This window comes from Dermacentor albipictus, chromosome 5 (assembly GCF_038994185.2).
Source record: "Dermacentor albipictus isolate Rhodes 1998 colony chromosome 5, USDA_Dalb.pri_finalv2, whole genome shotgun sequence".
Lineage (NCBI taxonomy): Eukaryota > Metazoa > Arthropoda > Arachnida > Ixodida > Ixodidae > Dermacentor > Dermacentor albipictus.
The window spans coordinates 2,493,916-2,519,220 of NC_091825.1; the positions used below are offsets into that span (position 1 = coordinate 2,493,916).

General features: G+C 43.9%; 2 protein-coding genes across 7 annotated transcripts in view; both read right to left on the reverse strand.

Annotated features, from left to right (window-relative positions):
• Positions 1-7: 7 nt before the first annotated feature.
• On the reverse strand, positions 8-8,839 carry LOC139060366 (putative nuclease HARBI1). 3 transcript variants are annotated; one of them, XM_070539486.1, is made up of 4 exons: positions 7,998-8,839; positions 7,302-7,422; positions 6,817-7,222; positions 8-467 (listed from the first exon to the last, which is right to left on the reverse strand). In XM_070539486.1, the coding sequence occupies exons 1-3, from the start codon at positions 8,625-8,627 to the stop codon at positions 6,831-6,833; spliced, it is 1,143 nt and encodes a 380-aa protein (XP_070395587.1). In that variant the 5' UTR covers positions 8,628-8,839; the 3' UTR covers positions 8-467; positions 6,817-6,830. The 3 variants fall into 3 exon arrangements, with proteins under 3 accessions (XP_070395587.1, XP_070395584.1, XP_070395586.1); XM_070539483.1 differs by having other exon boundaries at positions 15-467; positions 7,287-7,422; positions 7,998-8,834; XM_070539485.1 differs by having other exon boundaries at positions 406-425; positions 7,287-7,422; positions 7,998-8,834.
• A 15,267-nt stretch (positions 8,840-24,106) lies between these two features.
• The window catches only part of qtc (quick-to-court), a 245,883-nt gene continuing 244,684 nt past the window's right edge, over positions 24,107-25,305 (reverse strand). For all 4 annotated transcript variants that reach the window (XR_011514354.1, XR_011514353.1, XR_011514352.1 and 1 more), the window contains one exon: positions 24,107-24,438. The gene's annotated coding sequence lies outside the window, so the exon portion shown is untranslated. The remainder of the gene's footprint in view (positions 24,439-25,305) is intronic.

Here is a 25,305-nt window from a genome sequence, read left to right on the forward strand (position 1 = left end):
CAAGAAATATGCGTTGTATAGAGGTCTCGGTAACGTGTCTTGCCACCGATCAACCGCCGGACAAAAGGTTGGTTAGCCCTGAAAAGGGCTGTTTGGTGGTGAGAGATGCATTAGAGTAGATGACGGAAGACTAGTTCCAGCAGGTCTTTGTCTGTCCAAACGAAGAGGGCATAGCTTGTACGCGATGCTTGACACTGCCAAAGGATGCCATCAGGCCAGTGGCTCTTCAGCAGAGAGGGAATCGTTGTGCACGTTGCAATTCTTCACAACAGCAGCTTGCAGCCGTGAGCTGGTTGCGAGTAATTAGCAACTGATGCGAACAGTTCCACCATGATTATTCATTCCAGGTGCTGCGCAGAATTGAGGCCTCCACAACCCGCCTCGCTGTCGCGGCAGAGCGGACGACAGCAGCCCAGGAGGGGATCCTACAGGAGGTGCGCGCCATAGCGCAGAAAATCGCTGAGCACCTGCAGCAACCAACAAATTAATTTATTTTATCGTTTTTATATTTATTTATATATTTTTATCATTTTATTCATTTGTTTCACCAGTTCCGTTTGTTTTATTTATTGTTTGAGTTTCCTATGAGTAATAGGAGGATTTTTTGGTTGAGAGGTGCAATGCGCGCACCCATTTTTGTTCTGTTGTTTGAGTTTCCTATGAGTATAGGAGGATTTTTTGGTTGAGAGGTGCAATGCGCGCACCCATTTTTGTTCTGTTGTTTGAGTTTCCTATGAGTAATAGGAGGATTTTTTGGTTGAGAGGTGCAATGCGCGCACCCATTTTTGTTCTGTTGTTTGAGTTTCCTATGAGTAATAGGGGGATTTTTTGGTTGAGAGGTGCAATGCGCGCACCCATTTTTGTTCTGTTGTTTGAGTTTCCTATGAGTAATAGGAGGATTTTTTGGTTGAGAGGTGCAATGCGTGCACCCATTTTTGTTCTGTTGTTTGAGTTTCCTATGAGTAATAGGGGGATTTTTTGGTTGAGAGGTGCAATGCGCGCACCCATTTTTGTTCTGTTGTTTGAGTTTCCTATGAGTAATAGGAGGATTTTTTGGTTGAGAGGTGCAATGCATGCACCCATTTTTGTTCTGTTGTTTGAGTTTCCTATGAGTAATAGGAGGATTTTTTGGTTGAGAGGTGCAATGCGTGCACCCATTTTTGTTCTGTTGTTTGAGTTTCCTATGAGTAATAGGGGGATTTTTTGGTTGAGAGGTGCAATGCGCGCACCCATTTTTGTTCTGTTGTTTGAGTTTCCTATGAGTAATAGGGGGATTTTTTGGTTGAGAGGTGCAATGCGCGCACCCATTTTTGTTCTGTTGTTTGAGTTTCCTATGAGTAATAGGAGGATTTTTTGGTTGAGAGGTGCAATGCGCGCACCCATTTTTGTTCTGTTGTTTGAGTTTCCTATGAGTAATAGGGGGATTTTTTGGTTGAGAGGTGCAATGCGCGCACCCATTTTTGTTCTGTTGTTTGAGTTTCCTATGAGTAATAGGAGGATTTTTTGGTTGAGAGGTGCAATGCGTGCACCCATTTTTGTTCTGTTGTTTGAGTTTCCTATGAGTAATAGGAGGATTTTTTGGTTGAGAGGTGCAATGCGCGCACCCATTTTTGTTCTGTTGTTTGAATTTCCTATGAGTAATAGGAGGATTTTTTGGTTGAGAGGTGCAATGCGCGCACCCATTTTTGTTCTGTTGTTTGAGTTTCCTATGAGTAATAGGGGGATTTTTTGGTTGAGAGGTGCAATGCGCGCACCCATTTTTGTTCTGTTGTTTGAGTTTCCTATGAGTAATAGGAGGATTTTTTGGTTGAGAGGTGCAATGCGCGCACCCATTTTTGTTCTGTTGTTTGAGTTTCCTATAAGTAATAGGAGGATTTTTTGGTTGAGAGGTGCAATGCGCGCACCCATTTTTGTTCTGTTGTTTGAGTTTCCTATGAGTAATAGGAGGATTTTTTGGTTGAGAGGTGCAATGCGTGCACCCATTTTTGTTCTATTGTTTGAGTTTCCTATGAGTAATAGGAGGATTTTTTGGTTGAGAGGTGCAATGCGCGCACCCATTTTTGTTCTGTTGTTTGAGTTTCCTATGAGTAATAGGAGGATTTTTTGGTTGAGAGGTGCAATGCGCGCACCCATTTTTGTTCTGTTGTTTGAGTTTCCTATGAGTAATAGGAGGATTTTTTGGTTGAGAGGTGCAATGCGCGCACCCATTTTTGTTCTGTTGTTTGAGTTTCCTATGAGTAATAGGAGGATTTTTTGGTTGAGAGGTGCAATGCGCGCACCCATTTTTGTTCTGTTGTTTGAGTTTCCTATGAGTAATAGGAGGATTTTTTGGTTGAGAGGTGCAATGCGCGCACCCATTTTTGTTCTGTTGTTTGAGTTTCCTATGAGTAATAGGAGGATTTTTTGGTTGAGAGGTGCAATGCGCGCACCCATTTTTGTTCTGTTGTTTGAGTTTCCTATGAGTAATAGGAGGATTTTTTGGTTGAGAGGTGCAATGCGTGCACCCATTTTTGTTCTGTTGTTTGAGTTTCCTATGAGTAATAGGAGGATTTTTTGGTTGAGAGGTGCAATGCGCGCACCCATTTTTGTTCTGTTGTTTGAGTTTCCTATGAGTAATACGAGGATTTTTTGGTTGAGAGGTGCAATGCGCGCACCCATTTTTGTTCTGTTGTTTGAGTTTCCTATGAGTAATAGGAGGATTTTTTGGTTGAGAGGTGCAATGCGCGCACCCATTTTTGTTCTGTTGTTTGAGTTTCCTATGAGTAATAGGAGGATTTTTTGGTTGAGAGGTGCAATGCGCGCACCCATTTTTGTTCTGTTGTTTGAGTTTCCTATGAGTAATAGGAGGATTTTTTGGTTGAGAGGTGCAATGCGCGCACCCATTTTTGTTCTGTTGTTTGAGTTTCCTATGAGTAATAGGAGGATTTTTTGGTTGAGAGGTGCAATGCGCGCACCCATTTTTGTTCTGTTGTTTGAGTTTCCTATGAGTAATAGGAGGATTTTTTGGTTGAGAGGTGCAATGCGCGCACCCATTTTTGTTCTGTTGTTTGAGTTTCCTATGAGTAATAGGAGGATTTTTTGGTTGAGAGGTGCAATGCGCGCACCCATTTTTGTTCTGTTCTTTGAGTTTCCTATGAGTAATAGGAGGATTTTTTGGTTGAGATGTGCAATGCGCGCACCCATTTTTGTTCTGTTGTTTGAGTTTCCTATGAGTAATAGGAGGATTTTTTGGTTGAGAGGTGCAATGCGCGCACCCATTTTTGTTCTGTTGTTTGAGTTTCCTATGAGTAATAGGAGGATTTTTTGGTTGAGAGGTGCAATGCGCGCACCCATTTTTGTTCTGTTGTTTGAGTTTCCTATGAGTAATAGGAGGATTTTTTGGTTGAGAGGTGCAATGCGCGCACCCATTTTTGTTCTGTTGTTTGAGTTTCCTATGAGTAATAGGAGGATTTTTTGGTTGAGAGGTGCAATGCGCGCACCCATTTTGTTCTGTTGTTTGAGTTTCCTGTGAGTAATAGGAGGATTTTTTGGTTGAGAGGTGCAATGCGCGCACCCATTTTTGTTCTGTTGTTTGAGTTTCCTATGAGTAATAGGAGGATTTTTTGGTTGAGAGGTGCAATGCGCGCACCCATTTTTGTTCTGTTGTTTGAGTTTCCTATGAGTAATAGGAGGATTTTTTGGTTGAGAGGTGCAATGCGCGCACCATTTTTGTTCTGTTGTTTGAGTTTCCTATGAGTAATAGGAGGATTTTTTGGTTGAGAGGTGCAATGCGCGCACCCATTTTTGTTCTGTTGTTTGAGTTTCCTATGAGTAATAGGAGGATTTTTTGGTTGAGAGGTGCAATGCGTGCACCCATTTTTGTTCTGTTGTATTTGCCTCTTTCTATTTATGCTTATCCAGCTGCAATGCCAGCGTGCTTTTTTTATTTACACATTTCGAAGGCGCCTAGTCATTCACACTGGAATCGTTACAAGTAGTTGTCGATTTCTGTGTATGGGTTTTGTACTGCGATATTTATATTGCGTCACTGTGTTGTAGCTTACTGCACTCATTATGAAGCGTTACCGCATAGTGTTTGCACTGTGATATTTTCATTTCGGCACAGTGAGGCTAAGGTGCAACGACTACAATGTCGTCTTTTTTTCAGAGCACCAAACTAGTCACTCTTTAAGTTGCATAGTTTCACAAATGAAAATGACCATCATCATTGCACCACACCAGTGATTGGTTTCCTCTAGTCTTCGTTCCAAGGGAGTCATTGCAAGAATAACGTTCACGCGTGACACTTTCAGGGTGCTGTGAGATTGTAGAGCCAATTATTCATGTTTTATGTAACATGTCTCATCAGAGCTGGCAAGTGCACTCACCTTTTTACGATTATGATTCACCTGTTGTTTAGCATTGCACTACAATTGCTGCCGAGAAATGAATGCTTCTAGTCAGTGACTCATAACACTGACAAGGGAATGGACATACCTGGGATAGTCATACTTTCTTGCAAGGTCACGTAAATGTAACTGCAAGTTTTACATGCCGTGGTGAAAACGAATTGTGTGATGCTGATGTTGCAATGTTGTCACATGCTTTGCTGCCTGAAGCATGTTGTACTACAAGGTTTGTGATGTACTTGTCATCATAGTGTGATAAAGTTGACCTATCTATTTTTTGTGCTTTTACGTTAATTTATATCTACCCATTTGGACATGAGGTGACGAGTGTAATGCTGTCACTACACTCGGCGTTACATTTTGTTTGTGTTTGAATCCTCATGCATAACGCCTTACTTGCTTGCCTCGCCTGCGTATTCATGCTTGCACAGAAGTTTTGATACACCTAGCACAAGAGATGGCTAGCAAGCATATTTCCTCACTCCTACCAGCGTACATGTACCTGAGCGTCAAAATGCACAGGATGCGGCGGTTGCGTTCATTCTGATATGTTTTATGAACATTTTTCGCACCTTTTGCTGATGGTGACCATGAGTACAGAGTGCCAATCATATGTATTGCTTCCATCAAGTCTGTCATGACTATGATGGGTCAAGGGATGTTTTTATTTCATATTTCATGTGATATTTAAAGAAAAGGCTGCACTTTCACGTTGCTACCGTGTTTCATGTTCCACTAAGAAAGAAGTACTTTGTGATGTGCATATTGCATAAGAGAATGCTAGCTTGGGAGCAGCAGCGAATGCAGTTCTTCACAGATGAAGGGGCATGAAGCATTGCCTTACGACTGCTTCGCGAGTACTACTGTTAATAAGTGGCAGCCTTGGAGACTTGCATAGTGACGAGGGTACAATTGTTTCCACGGCTGTGGCATTCTATTTAAAGGATTCTTTGTATAAGTGTACTTCATCATCATCCTGCTTACACCCACTGCAGGGCAAAGGCCTCTCCCATACTTCTCCAACTTCCCCGGTCATGTAGTCCCTGCAAACTTCTTAATCTCATCCGCCCACTTAACTTTCTGCCTACCTCTGCTTTGCTTACCTTCCCTTGGAATCCATTCCGTAACTCTTAATGACCATCGGTTATCTTCCCTCCTCATTACGTGTCCTGCCCATTTGTTTTTCTTGATTTCAACTAAGATATCATTAACTCGTGATTGTTCCCTCACCCAATCAGCTCTTTTCTTATCCCTTAACGTTACACCCATCATTCTTCTTTCCATAGCTCGTTGCGTCGTCCTCAATTTAAGTAGAACCCTTTTCGTAAGCCTCCAGGTTTCTGCCCCGTACGTGAGTACTGGTAAGACACAGCTGTTATAAACTTTTGTCTTAAGGGATAATGGCAACCTGCTGTTCATGATCTGAGAATGCCTGCCAAACGCGCCCCAGCCCATTCTAATTCTTCTGATTATTTCAGTCTCGTGACCTGGATCCGCAGTCACTACCTGTCCTAAGTAGATGTATTGCCTTACCACTTCCAGTGCCTCACTACCAATCGTAAACTGCTGTTCTCTTCCGAAACTGTTAAACATTACTTTAGTTTTCTGCAGATTAATTTTTAGATCCACCTTTCTGCTTTGCCTCTCCAGGTCAGTGAGCATGCGTTGCAGCTGCTCCCCTGAGTTACTAAGCAAGGCAATATCATCATCGAATCGCAAGTTACTAAGGTATTCTCCATTAACTCTTATCCCCAATGCTTCCCAATCCAGGTCTCTGAATACCTCCTGTAAACACGCTGTGAATAGCATTGGAGATATCGTATCTCCCTGCCTGACACCTTTCTTTATTGGGATTTTGTTGCTTGCTTTATAGAGGACTACGGTGGCTGTGGAGCCGCTATAGATATCTTTCAGTATTTTTACATACGGCTTGTCTACACCCTGATTCCGCAATGCCTCCATGACTGCTGAGGTTTCGACTGAATCAAACGCTTTCTCGTAAGCAATGAAAGCCATATATAAAGGTTGGTTATATTCTGCACATTTTTCTATCACCTGATTGATAGTGTGAATATGGTCTATTGTTGAGTAGCCTTTGCGGAATCCTGCTTGGTCCTTTGCTTGACGGAAGTTTAAAATGTTCCTGATTCTATTTGCAATTACCTTAGTAAATACTTTGTAGGCAACGGACAGTAAGTTGATCGGTCTATAATTTTTCACGTCTTTGGCGAAACGAAGTGTACTTCGTTTGTGTTTAAATTATCATAATCTGTCGGATGTGTAGATTGGAACATTGACCATCCATATGGAGGTGCACTTGTTGTGTATACAAATTTTTTAATGTATTTTCCGCTGTACAAACACAGCCCTGTGATAGCCTAAGGACACTGCACTTTGTATAAATAAATTATGTATTATGAAAACTCACCATTCCTGTGTCCTTCAGAAAAGGCTGACAACGGCGCTGCGCTGCTCCCTTCCTCTGAGGAACACGTCGCGTGGTGCCAGCACCTGGATGTCTCCTGGCTCCTCTGGCTCCTCAGGTGGTGGCACTTCCCCACCATAATCTTCCAATGTCCAGTCGCCCGCGTCCAAGGCAATGTTATGGAGAGCAACGCATGCATAAATGATTCGCGCTGCTCTATCGGGGCTGTATAGCAGTGTCCGAAAGCGCTGCAAGCAGCGGAACTTGCTTTTCAACACCCCGATACATCTCTCCACAACATTGCACATGGATGCGTGCTCCTGGTTGTAGTGGCCTTCAGAGGTGGTGCCGGCATGGCTGCCAGGTACTGGAACAAGCAGCCATGGCTCGAGAGGATATCCCGAGTCTCCTGTTACAGAAAGGGACAGTTGAGTGCTCTGCCCTAGTTTGGGGTACGCATTACGAATACTAACCAAGCAGATACTCGCCAGGCTGCAGTTGTGCGGCTAGGCGTGCACGCAGTGGATTATGCTGCCACACCCAAGAGTCATGGCATGAACCAGGGAACCGGGGGTCCACAACAAGGATGCGAAGTTCCGCGTTGCAAACCTGCAATGGGGAGCAATACAAAATACCGCTGCAGATATGCTCGAAATCCGTTTTGTCATTGATATGCACAAACGAATACACGTACGCTGGTACAAGTAGCAGACTGTTTCAGCCATAGGCATGCACAGGGTCTTGCAATTGGGGGGGGGGGCAATGCGCCCCCCCTTGTGTGGACGCCTATGGTTCGCACTAATTATAGCTAAATGAAAACTCGAGGCCCGATATCGCGCAAGAACCCCCATACGAGCCAAAGACAGCCCATGCAATGGTTGTAAGTACTTGCGTGTTCAAAATGCTTCCATCGTGCCTTCCCTACAGTGTATCCATTTCTGCTACGACTGCTGCCCAACTAAAACAATTTTGGAACGGCAGACTGATTATGCACAACACATGGCACTCACCATTAATCCCGACATGTGGGATTTCAACGAGCTCGTAAACAGTTCCCCGCATCTCCTCTTTTAATCGTTACATTACTTGTTATGCCAGCTTGGGCATTAAACTGAACAAGTGCAACTATGGGCGAGTAAAAACGGCGACAACAGCTTGAAGTAAAACATTCCAACGGTACTTACGACCATGACGTTTAGGGCGTAATAACCCTTTCTCGACATGAAGCTCGCCGTGTCGGCCGGGCTGAGTCCCTCTGGCTTCATGATGGCGATCAACGTGCCGTCGACGCATGCTAGCACGCCTGGGATGGCGCCGCGTCGCGCGAACGCCGCCTTAGCCTCATCCTTGGCAGACGGTGCGAAGGGAAAGTCCACCAACTTTCTCCGGGCAGATACGGAAATGATGGCCTCCGTCACCTCGTGAATGGTGCTGCTCACGGCCGACTGTGCCATGCCTACGTGTTCCTCGCGACCAACGCTCCTCTGGAAGCTTCCGGTGGCGAAGAATCGCAGCGCGCACAACACCTTCCTTTCTGTGGAAAGGCCACTCGCTCGCTGGCATCCAATGATGGGGTCAAGCTCGTCGCACAAGCTACGCGCTGTTCGTTTGGACAGACGAAAATACTGCCGGAACTCTTCTTCCGTCAACTCTTCAAATGCATCGTCTACCTCGGGTCGTCGTCTCTGCGCGACTGCAGCAGCCGCACAGGCGACACGAAAAGGCACGCCAGAAAAAAACGCCATGTTCTCCAACTGTTGGGAGCGCGGAATCGTATTGAACCGGATACAAAAGATGCTAACTGTCCCAAGCATTTACGTTTTAATCCAATCCAAGCCGTTTGGTAGCCGTTCTAATCCGTTCTATCGCTCCGGACGGACTCTCCGTCCGTTCCGTGGCGTTCGTCCGTTAGCAGACGACACGGAATAATTATGAGCAGCAAAACGTCACGGCTCACGTGACAATTGACGTGATGGCATTCGTCGCGGTTCAAATTGACCAATCGTGTGCGGCTCGATGGAACGGACCGCCTCCGTTCTGTTTGGAACGCGTACAAGATCGCACCACAGAGATTTTCGACGATCGCCGAGCGTGTTCGCCGCTATCGTTGTGCTATAAGTGTAGCCTGTTTTGTGGGCACAGGTTCGCCCAATAAAAGTTTGTTTTGTCGTTCACAGTATTGCTACTGTGTTCTTTGACGTCACGACCACGTGACAATAGTATTATCACTTTCTGAACGCGAAACTGACGCAAAAAGAAAATATTAGGAGCTATTCCACTTGTGAAGATGGATGACGAGCTAAGCTGTAGCACATCCCACAGGATTAGACAAGGCGACATCTATTTATTTTAATCATTTGGTAATGGTAGCGACGATAGCCTTGTGATTACTGTGATGTATACGGGTTGGTCCAGTTACAACCATAGACAGAATCTTGGCCAAAGTAGAATCTATACATGACCGTTGTTACTTAATTGAGTTACTTGGATTGGTGTAGCACTACTAACCAAATTCTTCTTGCAGAAACTCAGTGAACCATTTTTCTCGTTTTGAAATGTCCACATTGACGCCTTTAATTGTTAAATGGTGATCACAAGAGTACTGTCATCGCGGCTAACCAATGCAAAGTGCGTGGTCATGAACTTCTCGATATCAAACTTGGGTGTGCCTGAATATATATAGACAGTGGATATCATAATTCCCTCTTTCGTTTGTGCGGCATACAACCCCACAGTCGGTGCCCCTGTGCTTTTACGAGTCAAGGTTGTAAGGTTGTACATACATTTACTCCTCTGCATATATGGCAATGCCTTCTGCTCGTGAGTACATGTGCTGTTCAGAAACTATTCCAGCGTACCCATCGACTTGAAACAATGCATCTTTACTTATTTAATTTTCTTCTTCTTCTTCGTCATCTTATTATTATTATTATTATTATTATTGTTGTTGTTGTTGTTGTTGTTGTTGTTGTTGTTACTAGGGGCGCAACACTTGAACGCTGCTTCACCTCCGCCGCATGACGGTCCGGCACTGCACAACCTCCGGGATCGGCCCACATGTTTGCTCACTGACACGAGAAATGCATTTCGGAGCAGAGGTTCACAGCTTCACTGTGAAAGCGCCTGTGCAGTCAGCAGTGCGGCCCTGTATTTTGTTTCGACGGGACCATCACCATCGGCATGGTCCCGTGACGAGCTGCTAGCAGTTCGCATTCGTTATCTTCCTTGCATCGGAGGCATCCCATTCTCTTGACGGCGACGATTGGGCTGCTGAGCACGAGGTCGCGGGATCGAATCCCGGCCACGGCGGCCGCATTTCGATGGGGGCGAAATGCGAAAACACCCGTGTGCTTAGATTTAGGTGCACGTTAAAGAACCCCAGGTGGTCTAAATTTCCGGAGTCCTCCACTACGGCGTGCCTCATAATCAGAAAGTGGTTTTGGCACGTAAAACCCCAAATATTATTATTATTATTGACGGCGACGACGCGCTAAAGCTGCACCATCATTGCGTCGTGCATCCCTTCTGAGACAAAGCATCCTTTAGGCGGCACACGTTCGCTGCTGTATTGACATTAAAACTTTAAACTGCTTACTTTCGAAAAACAACGTAAATACGTATCGAAAGCGGACTAGCCGCAACGAACATGCTCACGCACGATGTCCTTGATCGCAATATCGCAAGAGGCTGGAAGCGGTCAGGTCGCCCTTAAAGACGTTCTTTTTCAGCATCAGTTATGCTTTAAAGGGGCTTATCTGCAAAACATTAGTGAAAAACAGTAGCACGTTTAATATGTACTCGCTCAGCTAGATAATCTCGAGGACTGGTTCCAAACTACTCATTTCCGTTAGGCGCCTAAGATCAATTATTGAAAATATTTATCGCAGCTTAATTCGTTTATTACGCAAACAACTGCTCAACTTCCTCCCTACCTAGAGGTTACTAATTTGAACACTCGAATGATAATAATACAGTCAGCAAGATTTATATTGCTCTATTAAAGTTTGGCGCGGTTAAAAAATAACTGCCTGGATATTCACGGTGCAGTACCCGTCTGATAAAGCAGGTGCGAATGCTTGGACGGGTTTTCTTGGCGACATTCAAGTTCATAAACTTGAATTTCTGCCACTTCTGCCTTTACGCTTCTGCCTTTACGACGGACTCTCCTACGTTATAGAAGAAGCACTTCAGCGCTATGGTATATCGCACAAGGTGTGCGAGAACATTGTGCACTGCTCCCGATTACATATACGAGCGTTGGTGGCATCAGGCTCGGCTTCTTGGCGTCATTGAGAATACAAACAGCTGCCTGGCGGAAAGCAATGCAAAATTGTTTTAGTACACTGTATCAAATGGAGTAGCGCGCACGTGTGTGTTAAAACAATAAGCACTGCAGTATGGAGATGAGTGTCTTGCGGAATATATTTTAACTGTCTACTGTCTACTGCAGACAAACACGTTCCCTAATCCATTCCGTCTCAAACGCATCTTCCCAGATAAGCATCAGGACGACACGTGCAAATTGTGCCAGGAAGGACCAGCAACACTCAAACACATGCTGTGGGAGTGCAATGTAGTTATAGGAGGGATGGCAGTTACTCCGGAGACCCTGTTGTCGAGGTGGGCCGCCGCTCTGCGCAGCTCAGACCTCGGAATCCAGACGTGGGCAGTCCAGCAAGCCCGTGAGGCGGCGTTGAGGCAGGGCCTTGACGTTCCTCCGTGGGAGACCTGAGCCCGGGTCGCGTTAAACCTTGCCGGACGTACAAGAAAGTTGTATCCATCCATCCATCCATCCGTCTACTGTTGACCCATTAAGAAAGAAATACCACGTTTTTTTTCATTAATGCTGATACACGTATACAGTCACGTGAAACATGAGCTCCGACCTAGTGCCCGTGTTGGAACCAGCCCCAAACCGCACGGCTACATTGGAGCATAAAAATTGGTTTGTTAAGGCGAAGGCCTGCACTGGTTGGTAGCAATGGCTCATACCCGAAAAAAAAAAGCGGCGTCTAGTCTAGTGCTACAAAGTCAAAGAGTGATACAAACAAAGTAGATGAATGGTACAAGAAATACTAACAGCAATGGCTCACATTCCCGAAAAAAAATTACATAATCAGGATTGGTTCATACCCCCGTGAGCAAGCAAAGATGCAATGGCTGATATGAATGAAGAAATAAGAGAAAAAAGGAACGGAGGAAAGAAAGAAGGAACAAAAGAAAGAAAGAAATCTTGAGCCATTCCACTCGGTGAAGGTGGTTGACCAGCCAGGCTGTTTAGCACATGACACGGAGGTGACACATAATGTTGGACAAAGGTACGAACTCATTTATTGTCTTGATGGGTCGTCATTATTTCACTCGCAACTGCGATCACATTCTTTGCTAAATGATAGAAAGTTGGGCGAGTTGGTACGGTAAAATGATCTTGGATTGCAACAGAACTGCTTGTTGGCCTAGTTGGTGCTTGCTAAAAGACATATTTTTTGCCGTAATTGAACACACACAAAAGGAAGACACATAAAGACAAATCTAAAGACAAGTATTTATGTGTCTTCCTGTTGTGTGTGTTCAGTTGCGGCAAAAAACCTGTATTTTGATCTTGGATTGTTGCGCGAAGTGACACGGACAGGACGAGCGCTCGGCCTGTCTGCTTCTAGTCTCTGTCGGTGACACTTCACGCTACAATCCAAGATCACATTCTTTGATAATGTCAAGTCAATGCACGTACGCCGCTGGATGGTCGGTTGGGCCCGATTGGTGCGGCATCGCAAGGGATATGCCTGCAACAAGGAACACGTAAACAGCTCCCTTTTCGGTACCTACACACGCACATTGAAGTCACCGACAACGACAACAGAGGTATCATCATCGCAGCTAATTCACGCAAAGTGAGTAGCATATGAACCTTACGGGACTATGAGTCATTGGATTTTTTGCTTGCTTACGGGGGTATGAGCCATTGATGATGGCGCACACACACACACACACACACACACACATATATATATATATATATATATATATATATATATATATATATATATATATATATATATATATGCGTGATTAGGCAGAATTTAAGCACTTTTCGCTTCACTTTGCTGAGTGCTTGCCGCGTCTGCCTTACGGGGCTATGAGGCATTGCATTTTTTGCTTGCATACGTGAGCATGAACGCTTACGGATATGCACGGCACTCTAGCCATGTACAGCTTCACTGTTAAAGCGAAACAATGCGCGCCGCTTTCGTTGCGCTTTCAGCGTTGCTTCTTTTTTCAGAGGACAAGTGCGCGAAATATGGAGTTAGATTCGCGACTCACAATTTTGGAACTGTCTTTGTTCTTCACTCTCAGTTCTACGTGACAGTAAAGACATGCTACATTTTCATTCAGTGAATACGGGTGAATAGACCGTAGACTTTTGCTCCGTTTGCGTTTACTTTCTAACACAATATTTTATAAATCACAACCTAATTTTTGCTCTATGAGATTGCAAAATAAAGGAACTTAGATATTAGGAAGATGTCTCTAGAGAAAAGAAGTTTTTATTGCTTATTATTCAGGTTTCGCCGGACGGTAGAAAAGGGAAATTAAAAAAAAATATCCTTAGCATATTTAAAAGTCTGCCCACTTCGGCGCCATTCATTTGAGTTCCTGTTTTGCACGCCGATACCGATTCGAGGAAAAACGAGGGAAAGATAGGCCAAGAATAAAAGATAGAGTGACGGCACAGCCAGTGTGGGCGAACCCCAAGAGCAATGACCGCTAACAGTCGCAAGCGTTCGCATACAGTGTGCAGTCGTTTTCGAGAAGCACAGCTGGTTTTTGTGGCCTCGAGCATCTACTAGTGCTGAGGACAAGTTCCCGAGACACTTTCCGCCGCGCGCAGCCTGCCATCCAAGCGGTTAGCTCCTGGAGCCGAGCGTCCAACCGCCGTAGATCTAACGAGGCGCGTCGGCCTAGAAACGACAGGACGGTTGCTAGTGCATTTTGATGACTTGGATATGTTTGTCAGGAAACCCGAGACAGCCCCCTGTCTTATAACGTCTTATTATGCTGGCGTTGCCATACAGTAAACTCAGTTCTGAAGGGACGCGCACCGTAAAAGGCGGTAGTGTTGCTTCCGTTTAACATATGTAGCGTATCTCTCCTACGTATGTAAGCCCAAATACGCTATTACAAACTGCCTGTTCAGAATAGCGTTTCGCTGAACCCATATTGTTAATATTCCCACAATCGCAAGAGTCAAAAGTATGACTTGTTCTCTAAGTTGTAAGTTGTCACGACAACGGAGTTGTAATTCACAGCGCCTGCCGCTAAGAAATACGCAACGAGGTATGGCCGATGACGAAATAATTGCCAAGAATGGTATTCAGGAAGCGTTTATTACCATGAACTGTGGGCGCCTATGCCACAACAAAGGACGGATGTAAGGTGGTGACTGCAATCGTTTGCTTGCCACATGACACATCTACACTGGAATTCAACTTCTTTCACCAACACCCTCTTGTATTCCTAGACCCTTATTTGGGACTTCGCCTGCCAGGACTGTTCTCTTTTTTTCACTTGATGTCCTTCGCCCCTTTCGCAATGTGCTGAGACGTGCTTCTCCCGGTACTCGGTGCTCTATTTTCTTTGTAAATTTATTCATTCATTCATTTATTCATTCATTCATTGCTGCAGAAAATAGCGCCTCTTCATCTCCGTAATCACCCTCTTTTTCACGTGAACTCTGTGTATGTTTGTGGCAACGCAGCGACAAACCTAAGCCTTCACTTTAGCACAGAAATCGGGAATTATCAGAATCCACTTTATTTCCAACACCCTAGTTGGGGGTCCCCAGGCAAAAAGCTGTTGCAGACAGCTTGACGGCACCTGGGGGCCTACGGGGAGCAGCAGGCAGTGGATTTCACAAATTCGAACAATTGTAAATACATACAGGCATTATGGAGAAGAAATGAACTTGTTTCATACAGGTGAAGCATACACGGTGGACACTATCACAGAATGCAGAAACAGTGCAGGAAATGTAGCAGTCGGGAGAAGAGTTAATTGCTTCATCAGGTAATCATGCATATCCGATTCAAACGTGCTGAGTGGGGCACTGAAATTAATTTTAAGAGGTTGTATAGTGTTGGTATGCAATAACCCAGCCCAGATATACCATAATTTGTACATGTACGCGGCACTGGTATTAGCGTGTTACGTATGCTGTAGTTCTGTATGTTCTGTATTGTGTGGGAGTTTATTTTTATACATATAAAGAGAGTTTATAGTCATATAATTTAAACGCTTTAAGCATATTATGTTTAATGAATAAGGAACCAGTGGGTAATAGGCCGGGGTGTTCATTAAAGTTCTCAAAGATTCCTAATAGCTTCTTTTGGAGCCATTCCAGTTCGTTATAGTTGGTGGTTGTTGTAGTGCCCCAAACTAAAGTGCAATATAAAACACGTGAGTAAAAATTAGCATAATATATTGCGTTCTTTAGTCTAATTGGAATTAATTCTCTCAGTCTGTAGAGGCAACCAATTGATTTGCCTAATTCAATCGTGAGCTTAGTAACGTGCATGTTCCAAGACATTGTCTCTTCGAACCAAACTCCCCACCCCCCCAAATTTTTTCAGATGCAATGCGTTGCAGGGCCATTCCTTGAAAGTTTAGGGTGAGTTCGAAATGGCTTTGTTTGTTGAGAGGCTTAAAAATAATATATTTAGTTTTTTTAATGTTTAAGGTTAATCGGTTAGAGTTCAACCACTGTTCAAGGTTAATTCAGTAATTGTTTATTGTTGTGTTTAGGTGGGCTAAAGTTGGTGCGGAAAAGAAAATATTAGTATCATCAGCATACATGACCAGTTTGGGAGAATTCGGCACATCACATAAGTCATTGATATAAAGTATAAACAATAAGGGCCCTAGAATCGACCCCTGAGGCACTCCATGTTTTACCACAGTGGTCGGAGATGACAAGCCATCGACTTTCACACACTGTTTTCTATGGTGAAGATAGTGCTTTATGAGATCATGGGCGACGCCACGTATGCCGTAGTCATGCAGTTCTGACAGCAGAATAATATGATTTACACAATCAAATGCTTTTCTTAAATCAATGAACAATCCCGCAGTAAAAAGTGCTTTCTACGTTGCTAAGAATGTCATTCTTGATTAGTAATAACGCCATTTCGGTAGGTTTCCCTTTCTGGAAGCCGTATTGTGAATCATTCACAACGCGGTATTTAGTAAGAAAGTGTTTGAGCCATGTATGAATGACATTCTCGAAAACTTTGGGTAAGATGGGCAGAACAGATATTCGTAGGTAGTTTGCTATATCACTGACGGCTCCACCTTTGTGAACAGGGGTTATACGTGCCAATTTTAGTTTAGTTTTTTTTATAAGTGAGTCTGTCTGTCTGTCTGTCTGTCTGTCTGTCTGTCTGTCTGTCTGTCTGTCTGTCTGTCTGTCCGTCCGTCTGTCCGTCCGTGCGTCCGTCCGTCCGTCCGTCCGTCCGTCCATCCGTCCGTCTGTCCGTCCGTCCGTCCGTCCGTGTCGTCCGTCCGTCCGTCCGTCCGTCTGTCTGTCTGTCTGTCTGTCTGTCTGTCTGTCTGTCTGTCTGTCTGTCTGTCTGTCTGTCTGTCTGTCTGTCTGTCTGTCTGTCTGTCTGTCTGTCTGTCTGTCCGTCCGTCCGTCCGTCCGTCCGTCCGTCCGTCCGTCCGTCCGTCCGTCCGTCCGTCTGTCTGTATGTCTGTCTGTCTGTCTGTCTGTCTGTCTGTCTGTCTGTCTGTCCGTCCGTCCGTCCGTCCCTCCGGCCGTCCGTCCGTCCGTCCGTGTCGTCCGTCCGTCCGTCCGTCCGTCTGTCTGTCTGTCTGTCTGTCTGTCTGTCTGTCTGTCTGTCTGTCTGTCTGTCTGTCTGTCTGTCTGTCTGTCTGTCTGTCTGTCTGTCTGTCTGTCTGTCTGTCTGTCTGTCTGTCTGTCTGTCTGTCTGTCTGTCTGTCTGTCTGTCTGTCTGTCCGTCCGTCCGTCCGTCCGTCCGTCCGTCCGTCCGTCCGTCCGTCCGTCCGTCCGTCTGTCTGTCTGTCTGTCTGTCTGTCTGTCCGTCCGTCCGTCCGTCCGTCTGTCTGTCTGTCTGTCTGTCTGTCCGTCCGTCCGTCCGTCCGTCCGTCCGTCCGTCCGTCCGTCCGTCCGTCCGTGTCGTCCGTCCGTCCGTGTCGTCCGTCCGCCCGCCCGTCCGTCCGTCCGTCCGTCCGTCCGTCCGTCCGTCCGTCCGTCCGTCCGTCCGTCCGTCCGTCTGTCTGTCTGTCTGTCTGTCTGTCTGTCTGTCTGTCTGTCTGTCTGTCTGTCTGTCTGTCTGTCTGTCTGTCTGTCTGTCTGTCTGTCTGTCTGTCTGTCTGTCTGTCTGTCTGTCCGTCCGTCCGTCCGTCCGTCCGTCCGTCCGTCCGTCCGTCCGTCCGTCCGTCCGTCCGTCCGTCCGTCCGTCCGTCCGTCCGTCTGTCTGTCTGTCTGTCTGTCTGTCTGTCTGTCTGTCTGTCTGTCTGTCTGTCTTTAGCTTATTCCCTCTATTAGTGATGTTTGCTTTCGATGTTTGTGTGGTCCTAATGCGCATTTTTCATGTGCACTGTTTGTATGTCATGTAGATTGGCGACAGACGATGTCGCGCGTCTTCGTGTTCGTTAACACAGTGCGACCACGGTTGTAATGTTTATCGGTGCTCTCAAAGCTCAAAGCAGCATTTAAATGCGGTCTCGTCAACCGCGCGTGACTCCCAGTGAAGTAAGATAATCACAGCTACGCATGTGAACCCATATGTTCCAGCCTTTCACACTTTATCACATGAGTTATACCGGCTTCATACGGCCGCTTCCGAACACGATCGAGCTCGATAACTTTTTACATAAAGACTCTGAACACTGCAGTTTTATTACACGCTCATACCACTGTGCTTGTAGTTAGTGTTTTGTATGTCTAATTCGAATTACATTGAAGAGTTTTGTACCTACGCTGCTTAATTAACTGGTAACCCACATTGCTCTGTATAGGCCATCACCAAATTATATACGATGCTTTATGGAGAGGTGCAAGCATTTATTGAATTAAAGGAAACACTTTATTGCGGCCAATACTTCAGATATGTTGTGAATTTTTATAGGAAATTCCGGCTATCATTGTCATAGGATACTTGGGAGTCAATAAACTTCACTTCTGACCAATGTTTATGAATTTGGCATGCTGTTTCATCAGCTTTCTACAGCATGTAGAAACACTTCCCGCATGTCTCTTCATACCCATTGTAAAAATACTGAAGAGCCATCATGCCAAATTGTCTCAAAGCTGTAAGCACGCCCAATCCTCCTTGGACTATGTCAGATATTACTGGTGTATTCGTGCAAGCATGTTGGGAGAACACCTCAGCTGCTACTTTGCTGTACCACACTCTGCTGGCTGGTGTACTAGGATACCATTTGTTTGCTGCTGTTTTGTTGTTGTGTTCCAGTCAAAAACAGTTAAATTTTTGCTGTTGGATTACGTGGAATAGTGCAGATATCAGAGCTCCAATGGTAGGTACAAACATGGGCCATCCATGGCCTATGAAGCACTTTGCAGACATATCCACACAGTCTCTAATGAGTAACCGAAATTCTGCGCAGCTACATCTTCTTCAAGCCATTTGTAATGAAATGTAACATGAATATTTTTGTATGCATTTATATTTTACAATGTTGTTGCTTCTGCACACTAACAATTACCAGCATGTTCAGTTATGTACAGGGAGAGTAACCGACATCACAGTGGATGTGTTAAGCAAGACCCTGTAGGTTTGATTAGGCACATCATGGTGACAAAAAAGACTCCTTTCAGAAGTGTTAAAAATATTTGAGTCTATTAAAAAAATTAAGTTGATGAGATGAATAATTTTTTAAATAACTTTATTGAAATCAATTTAGGGATGGTTGCCTACAAGCCATATCTATTTTTTCATTTTTCCTGAGTTCAAACAGGGAAACTACAGTTGGCCCCGTCATGATTCAGAAAGATGATGCACTATTACATGATACTATGGTTTATATTAGGGTTGTGGCTTGGACTATAGTTGGTTCATGGTGCGAAAGTAGGGGAACAACGCAAAATTGATGGAACACAAGATGAAGAAAGGACGAACACGGCAGACATGGTTTATGTGCTTGATAAGCATGTATTTATGTCTTTTGTTGGGAGATGTGGTACTTCTGTTCTAAAAGTAAACTACTTGAATTTAAGGTTATAAGGTCAGCATGAGATTACAGGTGTGATGCTGGCTGCAGCAGTTGCACTGCTGAAGGGCTGAGTGTTAATGTACTTATGTTCCATGACTTGTGTCCCCCTTAAAGAAACCCAGGTGTTCGAAATTAATCAGGCGCCCTCCCCACTACAGCCATATTTTCCGACAAGAATTGCTAGAGGGAACTGTAGTGCTGCAATCATTCAGCTGCCATGAGAACTTTGGGCAGTACATGTATTTGTCTAGTGTTTCTGCTTGTGGCTTTAAATAGTCTTGTGGTGTTGCTTATGGCACTTCTAAATGTCCACGCAATCATACAAGTTCACTAGTTTTCTAAACACCGCAAGCAAATACGTTTTTTTTTTCAAATGCATAACCATTGTGAATTGTATTTATAAAGTAATGTTTTGTTGAGTATGATAAAATCGTCAAGTCACAAAGCCATTTGAAGTCAGAAGGACAAAGTTTATGCAAATCTATGTACTACCAGTCGTTACACTGTCATTCCCATTCTGGCTGAACTACCGTACTTGCAGCTTCTAGAGACAATAGTGTCAGAGTTCTCTCTAGACATTTCTGTAGGAAAGTTTGTGACTACAGTGCCCCTCATAACCTCTGTGTTAATTTGAAATGATTAGCTCTATAATTTATTTTTAGAGCTTAAGAAGTTTCAGAAGTAGCTGAGTGGATTCTGTGTGAAGTAATGTGCATAACTAAAAAAAGAAATACAGGAAGTAATCAAATTGTATACAAGATGAGTAGCATGCACACCGCAGTTGTTATTCAGAGGTGCACCAGCATTCAGGATTCTGTGTTATAATGTAGCTTGCACTATTTGGTTTATATATTATTTAGGGACCTCATAATAATAACTTCAAAAATTAGTTTTTTAATGGTTTTTATACATCTGGCCACGGCAGTCGCATTTCGATGAAGGTGAAGTGAAAAGACACCGGTGTACTTAAATTTAGGTACACGTTAAAGAATCCCAGGTGGTCAAAATTAATCCGGAGTAACCCACTACGGTGTGCCTCATAATCACATTGTGGTTTTGGCACATTAAACCCCATAATTTCTTTTTTACACTTTCATTGATTACAGTCTTAATTATTTTTGACCATGCTAGCAATATTACGCCAATTTTGCAGCATTTTCTCAGTGGATGTAGTCGAAAATTACTTTGCTGAACCGATGAACTGAAGTACCAGTTATTGTATAGTAGGTGAATCAGCACATGAGACAAGGAATAACTGCAGAAATTAGATACACAGGGCACAGACTTCAAACTTATTTATTGGCATGATCACACATCCTTATAGACATATTTTGTGCACGGAACACTAGACAGTCCTCGTCTATTGTTCCGTGTTTTCTTTGTCCCTGTGTTCTTTGCGCTGCATTCTCCAACTGACTATGAGCCAACTCGCCCAAATCAAAGTCCTGCTTCATCTCTCTTGAGCTCTGCGCCTCAGAGAGCTGAGGCGCAGAGGGCAAATGCACTCTGGTTTTGCGGGTGGAGCTTCTGTGTAATTATTAGGTTGTCACTGAGTGTACGGTGTGTGTTCAATAAAAAAGCCAACTTTTCCTATAACATCTTTATTGCTTATTGTACAACATTTTAAGCACTGTCCCCCTTAAGGTAGTCCCTTCTACCGGCAATACACTGTTCCCATTGTTTCATCCATTTTTGGAAAGCCTCCTGGCACACACTTCCTGGGCTGGCACGCAGGTCTGTTGTTGCATTGTCCTGAATCTCCTCTGTGGTTTGGAAACGATGTATTTTCAATGTGGTTTTAAGTTTGGGAAACAGGGAACGTCTGCTAGGGCTAGGTCTGAAGAATATGGTGGATGGGACACAACAAAAGTGTAATGTTTTGCTAGATAGCTGGGAAAAAGGAGCGACGCGTAAGCCGGTGCACTATCATGATGCAACATCCAAGTCTGGTCTTCCTACAATCCAGGTCCCTTACTACACACAGGATCCTTCAAACGCACTAGAATTTCCTGCTAGACTTCTTTGTTTACCATATGACTGTATGGTACAAGTTCCTGATGGACGATGCCATTGCATTGAAAAAAACGCAACCAATATCACCTTGATCATTGACCATGCTTTTTTGGACGAGGAGACCCTTTGCCACCCATTGCAATGGACTGCACCTTCGTTTCAATATCATAGCCATAAACCCACGTCTTAGCACCTATTATGATTTTGTCAAGGAAGTTTTCATTGTCATTGGCAGTGGCAAGCAGTTCCTGGCTGATTTCAACACGGGTCTATTTCTGATCGGCAGTCAGCAAACGCAGCATGAATTTTGCACTGACACAATGCATCTCAAGTTTGTCACTCAAAACTTGATGGTAAAATTGCTCGCTGATGCCCACTTCGTCAGAAACTTTTCGAACAGTTAAACGACAGTTTTCACGAATCATAGCACGAACTTTCTTGACATTGTCATTATCTGTTGATGTGGAAGGTCGTACAGGCTTGGAACCGTCATCGATCGACATTCCGCCATGTTCAAAACACTTACACCACTCATTGCACTACATGCGGCTCATACAGTCCTCCTCGTTTTCTTGACTAAGCAATTGAAATCTCGCTCTGAAAGGTTTTCAAAGTTTTGTAGCAAAATTTTGCACACAAATGTTGTTCTTCAAGCTCTTTCATTGTCACTTTGACACTAACCCGACGAACAGCTTGCGCACCTGCTCACTTCAGCGGTTGTAGTCCACCAACTAAAGGTCGGAGCGATACATGGTAAATGACAGCTTGTTGTCTAAACCTGCCGCTACGTACGCTCAGTAGCCGCAGAACGCTCCCTCTGGCGGTGGGCGCGCTATTTCAACAGTATCTTTTTGAACACACCTATAGTGGCCTGCAATTTCTTTGTGATCATTGTGACAATCTTTTTCCATCTTACATAGCTCCACATTTTACAGTACTTTACCGAGTCGAAGAATTCCCGTGGTTTGTTCTCACTGTGGCCCTTCTAACTTCTAAATATATTCAAGTATTCGAGTTACTGTTCCATATTCAATGGAAGTGCACGTCTTACAACTTGAGCGTCAACTACTCCACTACGAAGACTATATTTACTGACGGCTCCTGTACACAACGTAGCTCTTCCTGCGGTATTTTCGTCCCTTCCACTGGCCAGACATTTTTGTAGTGTTTAGAGCGAGTAACGCCATCAACATCGTTTGAGCTCTGAACTGTACACGATAAAACAGGTGCAAAAATACATACTACGGCAGCTTCAACAACAATGGACAATCTTAGACTTGAAAGCAGCATTGCAAAGCCTTGCTGGAAAAGCACTAAATCATGCAATCACATTTTGGTCCAGGACATAGCATACCTACACCACTCGGAATCTAATGCCGGACATGTGATAGCATTTCAGTGGCTTCCAGGACATTGCGGTATAACAGGTAATGAAAAAGTGGATGAGGCAGCCCACAAGGACATGATCACATAAAATCTATAAAAGTGTTTCTAAGAAACCATCTCACACAAATAAGTTCAATCAATTGTTGTCTGAACATCACTGTGTCTTTTGGAAGAATGTTGCGGAGTTTGGATTAGCAGAGCAAGCACAACATGTTCCCACACACTAGCCTCACCCAGAGCGACTAGGTTCTACAATGACTCCAACCAACAGCAAGTGGACCCTATTGTGCAGTCTCACATCCTGCGCAGCATGTCTTACTGCGACAATGCATTGTAGAATGTGAGCTGAATCATTCAGAATAAATAATACAGCAGCTGTAGAAACATAGAGTAATGACATGACAAGTGACATACATATGCCCAATGCTCAATCACCACAGCCCAGCGCCATGTCATTCGAGCAGCAAGAATAGACATGCTCATCTTAACTATATATATATATATATATATATATATATATATATATATATATATATATACTATCCCTCTTCCATATCACACATGAGTTTGTGGAATGCACAGGCTAGCACTTCCAAGTGCAAATAAAAAGCATGCACAAATCAAAACTGTGCAATGATTGATGACCCAATATGATCAAGCTGCACATATTTGACAGCTTTCATGTGAAGTTGAAGTACAAGAGCAGTAAATTTGCATACATAAGTATAGATAGCTACACTGCTTTGACTCAATGTAAACACTGGAAAATGCAATACACATGATTCAATGTGTTTCCCTAAGCTCAAAATAAAAACCAAAATGAAAATGTAAAACTGATTTAAAAACTTTGAATGCGCTGCCAGACGTTCTCTAGCAGTGGTGCACATCGTAAGTCTTCATTGCAGGTGCGTGGGGCACAGACACATTTTTGCATGACAGATACAAGCACGGGCCTACAAGCAGTACAGCCACAAAACACATTCGAGTGACTAATTACAAAGTTAACATTGCATCACCACAGCAAAGGTAGCCTTTAAAGCTCATTTTGGTGCATTCTGCAGACAGAAGGCGACATCACACCATAATTCCACAGCACATGAAGCCCAGTCTGTGCCATGTTACCAAACTACCGTATTTACTTGCATAATGATCGCACTTGTGTAATGATCGCACCTCTGAATTTTGTTGCCAAAATTCTATTTTTTTTAAATTTCCCGTGTAATGATCGACCCCGAACTTGCTGCAATGATATGTTGTGTGCCAAGTCTAGCTAATGATGATCGCACTTACCATCTGTCGAATGCTGCGCGAACGACTCTTCAAGACATACCAAGCGGTCTGCACGCACCAAACATTTAAGCAGATGCCCCATTTTATTTCTTTCATCACTTTCCGCATTTCCATCAAAAAGAAAAGCGACAAACAAACTTGCCTTGGCTTTATTATTCGTAGGCTTTATAGTGGTTGTGGTCAACAACAACAAAAAAGGTGCCTTCCGATTCTTCTCGTCTGAACTTGTGGGCACGTAACAAATCGCGAGCAGCAACAATAGTCGCCATGTTTACACTGATACGTTAGAAGTGTACCCTATTCATACGCCGACGCTTGTAATACTGCTAAGATATTTGCCCACCCTTAGCGAAAATGTGCCGTATTAGAATAACAGTGAAGACAAATGCCGCAGTTTCCGCAGCGTGCCCGCCACATGTTTCGATGTCACTGGCAGCTAAGCGCGCCCATCTCTGTTTCTGTCCCCTCAAAGTGAACATGGCTATGTTATTGTTGCAAACTTGCCAATATTTATGATATTATTCATTACTGATAAGGAAGAAACTGTTTCAATGCATGTAATGTACTTATGAGAAGAAAAAATTTGCGTTCGGTGTGTTCGTCTTGCTCTGCCTGCCGCCATTTTTGCTTTGATGTCCCGCACTGTTACAGCGGCAGCCACCCGGTTGTTGACCTGTTGTCATCCCGCTGCAAATGGGGACGAAAAAAATTTGTTTTTTTTTTCACGAAAAATTTAACCCACGTAATGATCGCACCCCTGAATTTGCGACAATTTTTTTTTCACATGAAAGTGTGATCATTATGCGAGTAAATATAAACTAAAACAACTGCAGGCTGCTCATAAATGATTCATTAAAAACGAAAGTAAGCAGCTCAAAAAGTTTTGGCTTCTATTGAAGCACTACTGCTTCATGGAACTGCTAGAAAAGAGAACTGAAAAAGTAGGTGACCAGGCTATAGTGGCCGCCACATCGCAGAGCCAGTATTAGGCGTCAGGATGGTAATCTGGTTGTGTTGGTTTTGCATATCTATGTATAGGCACATCATAAGAAGCCAACAAACAAAGACACCAAGGACAACACAGGGGAAATTGTATCATGCACGTCGCACGTGTAATGTGAAGACGTGGGATTGTTGCCCACCTGCGGCAAGTTGTTTTTTTCGTCCAGTTTCATTGCCATTAATTCACAATTTCTTTAATTCAATAAGTATGTACAAGTAATTTTCCTTATGTTGACTTTGGTGCCTTTGTTTGTTGGCTTTAATAAAAATTGGGCCCCTCCTTTAACTTTCTATATTCATGTTCAATGTATAGGTACCTATTACATAGACATTATTAGACCTTGTTTGCCTCGGCAATGTGTTACTCGCTTGATTAAATGTCCACTGCTCTGTGGCATTTTTACTGCTGCGCACAAGGCTGCAGGTTTAATTCCTAGCTGTGGCAAAAAAACATCCTCCTGCCATCTGCTGTGCAAAGCAGTTAACAGCATGACCCCACGACATCACTAACGACAATGGTGCCATTTGGTTACCCGCCAACCTAAGACAGTG

Bases quoted from the DNA above. Each gene is read 5' to 3' on its own strand.
- LOC139060366 (XM_070539483.1), bottom strand. From the start codon at position 8,627: ATGCTTGGGACAGTTAGCATCTTTTGTATCCGGTTCAATACGATTCCG. The intron at 7,423-7,997 runs GTAAGTACCGTT...TCCCCATTGCAG, and splicing joins ACGCCCTAAACGTCATGGTC to GTTTGCAACGCGGAACTTCG. The intron at 7,223-7,286 runs GTTAGTATTCGT...TTTCTGTAACAG, and splicing joins GCCTGGCGAGTATCTGCTTG to GAGACTCGGGATATCCTCTC.